Source organism: Camelina sativa, chromosome 11, assembly GCF_000633955.1.
Source record: "Camelina sativa cultivar DH55 chromosome 11, Cs, whole genome shotgun sequence".
NCBI lineage: Eukaryota > Viridiplantae > Streptophyta > Magnoliopsida > Brassicales > Brassicaceae > Camelina > Camelina sativa.
Window position 1 is genome coordinate 10,180,644 of NC_025695.1, and position 2,589 is coordinate 10,183,232.

At 41.1% G+C, this 2,589-nt stretch overlaps 2 protein-coding genes across 2 annotated transcripts; both read right to left on the reverse strand.

Annotated features, from left to right (window-relative positions):
• On the reverse strand, window positions 317-1,207 carry LOC104727814. Its single transcript, XM_010446885.1, has one exon. The coding sequence runs from the start codon at window positions 1,205-1,207 to the stop codon at window positions 317-319; it is 891 nt and encodes a 296-aa protein (XP_010445187.1).
• On the reverse strand, window positions 1,388-2,392 carry LOC104727815. Its single transcript, XM_010446886.1, has 2 exons — window positions 2,206-2,392; window positions 1,388-2,151 (listed from the first exon to the last, which is right to left on the reverse strand). Exons 1-2 carry the CDS (start codon window positions 2,390-2,392, stop codon window positions 1,388-1,390), a joined length of 951 nt encoding a protein of 316 aa, XP_010445188.1.

A 2,589-nucleotide genomic window follows, 5' to 3' on the forward strand; every position in this document is an offset into this window, starting at 1 on the left:
GACCAATGGGAAAAGCCATGAACAGTGGATCTGAAGAAATTTCTTCCCGGATTTGCATCTGTCCATGATTTCACAAGTACCGTAGATCTACCACAGTAGTTACAGATTGGACCAGGAATTTGTATCAGAATCTGACCCTGAAATATGACTCATCATTCTCTATCTAATGATATTTGATGAAGAAGAGAAGAAAATGGAATCCTCTTAGGAGAAAATAGATAATGTCGAATTGAACACGTGGAAATATATCCGAAAATATTACAAAAACATATTAATGCTACGGAAATTCCAGTTGACTTCACGATGAAGGTAACTTCTACTCTCCGTCTTCAGCAACCTGAACAAATACTATTAGTATAACCAACGATATCAGCCACAAAACATTAAAAACAATCAAGTGAATGTTACTCACACAATTAGGTCGAGTATGTCCAGGCTGCCTGTATTTTGAACAAGCATATGACTTCTGTGTCTTCCTCGGCTTGGTCCCCTTTTTACGTGACAGTTCTAGCCATGTAAGCCAACGAGACTTCTTTTGCCTACCAGGCTTCCGCTTTGGTATTGGAGGTATACATCGGATATCTGGCCCAATCGGAGCGTGCTCGACATTGGGCATAGTGTTAGCCGCGTACGACGCATATACATAATCTTTTCTATAGTAACCGTCGACCACGGTAGACATATGCCATCCAGCTGACTTGACATCCTTAATTGCATGTAAACATGGTATTTTCTCAACACCAAACACTCCGCATGAACAAGATTTTGCTTCTAAGTCAACCAAACAGTCACGTTGCCCACCACGAACGTGGAAAAGCCAACCATCAATATGTTCGACCTTCATCATATCTGCGTAATGCTCCCTTACGGCCAATAACAACTCAACACCCCAGCTAAAAGTGGTTGTCAGACTTAGTGCATCCTCTCGTCTTTTCCAATACCACCTACCTAACGTTTTCGTAATAAACTCAATGAGATATGTGATGGGATAACCTTTGGCTTTCATTAGCATGGAGTTAATAGATTCTGCGATGTTGCTAGTCTTGATGTTGTATCTATCTCCTGGACAGTAAACTCGAGACCATAAAGCTGGATCTGCCTCATTCAAATATGCTTCAAGAGCCGGATTTACGTTAGTGAGCGAAGCCATGTAGCGGGTGTAATCATCATGCGTTTGCGCATATGCTGCCCCTTTCACCAAGTACATCAGTTGCTTTCCATTGAAATTAGAAATTATGTTTTATTGAAGATGGTAATAACATATCCCTCTTGTTGCCCATGTGATAACATTGCGATATGCTTTAGCTATTGTATTGTGCCTATCTGAAACTACTACCAAAGGATATTCATTCGAGATACACTCACTTAATTTGCTGAAAAACCAATCCTATGAAGCATCACACTCCGAGTTGACAATTCCAAAAGCCAACGGAAATATCTGAAAATTGCCATCCTGTGCGCAAGCGACTAACAGTACACCTTCATACTTGCCAGTGAGATGGGTCCCATCAACCACGATAACTCGCCTCACGTAATTGAAACAACGGATTGAAGCATCGAAAGATATGAAGAGGTACTTAAACCTATGCTCGTCATCAACAACAAGGTCAATGACACTTCCCGGTTTTGACTGCTCTATTTTCCAAAGACAATAAGGCAACTTTTCATATCCGGATTCAGCGCTTCCTCTCACATATTCTTGCGCATATTGTAAAGCCCTGTACGAAGTGGTGTAATCCAAAGTCATGCCAAACATTGTCCTCATTGAATCTTCGATATGTTGTGGGACAACACCATGTACTATTCCTATCCGGTCGATGAAAAGCCTCCCAATATATTTTGAGGTGCAACGCTTACGGTTAGCTATGCGGTCCACAATATAACATGTATGCACGTTCAGATATTTGGTGACCCAAAAAGTGTTTGGATCATTCTTCACAGCGGCTACGACCCTCCATGTGCATCCTGGCACAGAGCATATTGCCACCAACCGAGACTTTGTGAACTTCTTAATTTTGAAAGAGAACTTTAACATAACAGCGGTCAAACGCACCTCAGTTATGACGTCATCTTTGCATGCAAAGCATTGACCTACTTGGTCTATCCAAGGATTATTTAACTGTCCATGAATACCACCAAAAAACGGTTTCCCTACTCCATCTCCATCTCCATCGTCATCTTCATCTTTAAATTTCCCTTACTCACTGTAATCGAAATCCATATCATCAACATCTTTTGGCTTCTCATCTGTATGATCAGTTTCATGACATTCTTCTGCACATTCATCTGCACACTCTTCGGCACCTGGATCTACATCGTTACCAAATTCATCTGTTGGCTCTCCACCGTCAACAGAACGAGAGTTGTTTAACATAACCAGATGTCCATCCATGCACTGCGTAGAGACGCAAAGGCGAACAACATTCCTACTACTAAAATCTATCAAGTTCTGAACTGATCTATCATTTGTGACATAGACAGGAGGGGTATTTTGGGGCAATTGCTAAAGCATCATCTCTGTTAAGGGATACGATAACTGAACCATCTCTATTTCTTTGTCAATCAGATAATCTTCTACAACCATTTCAA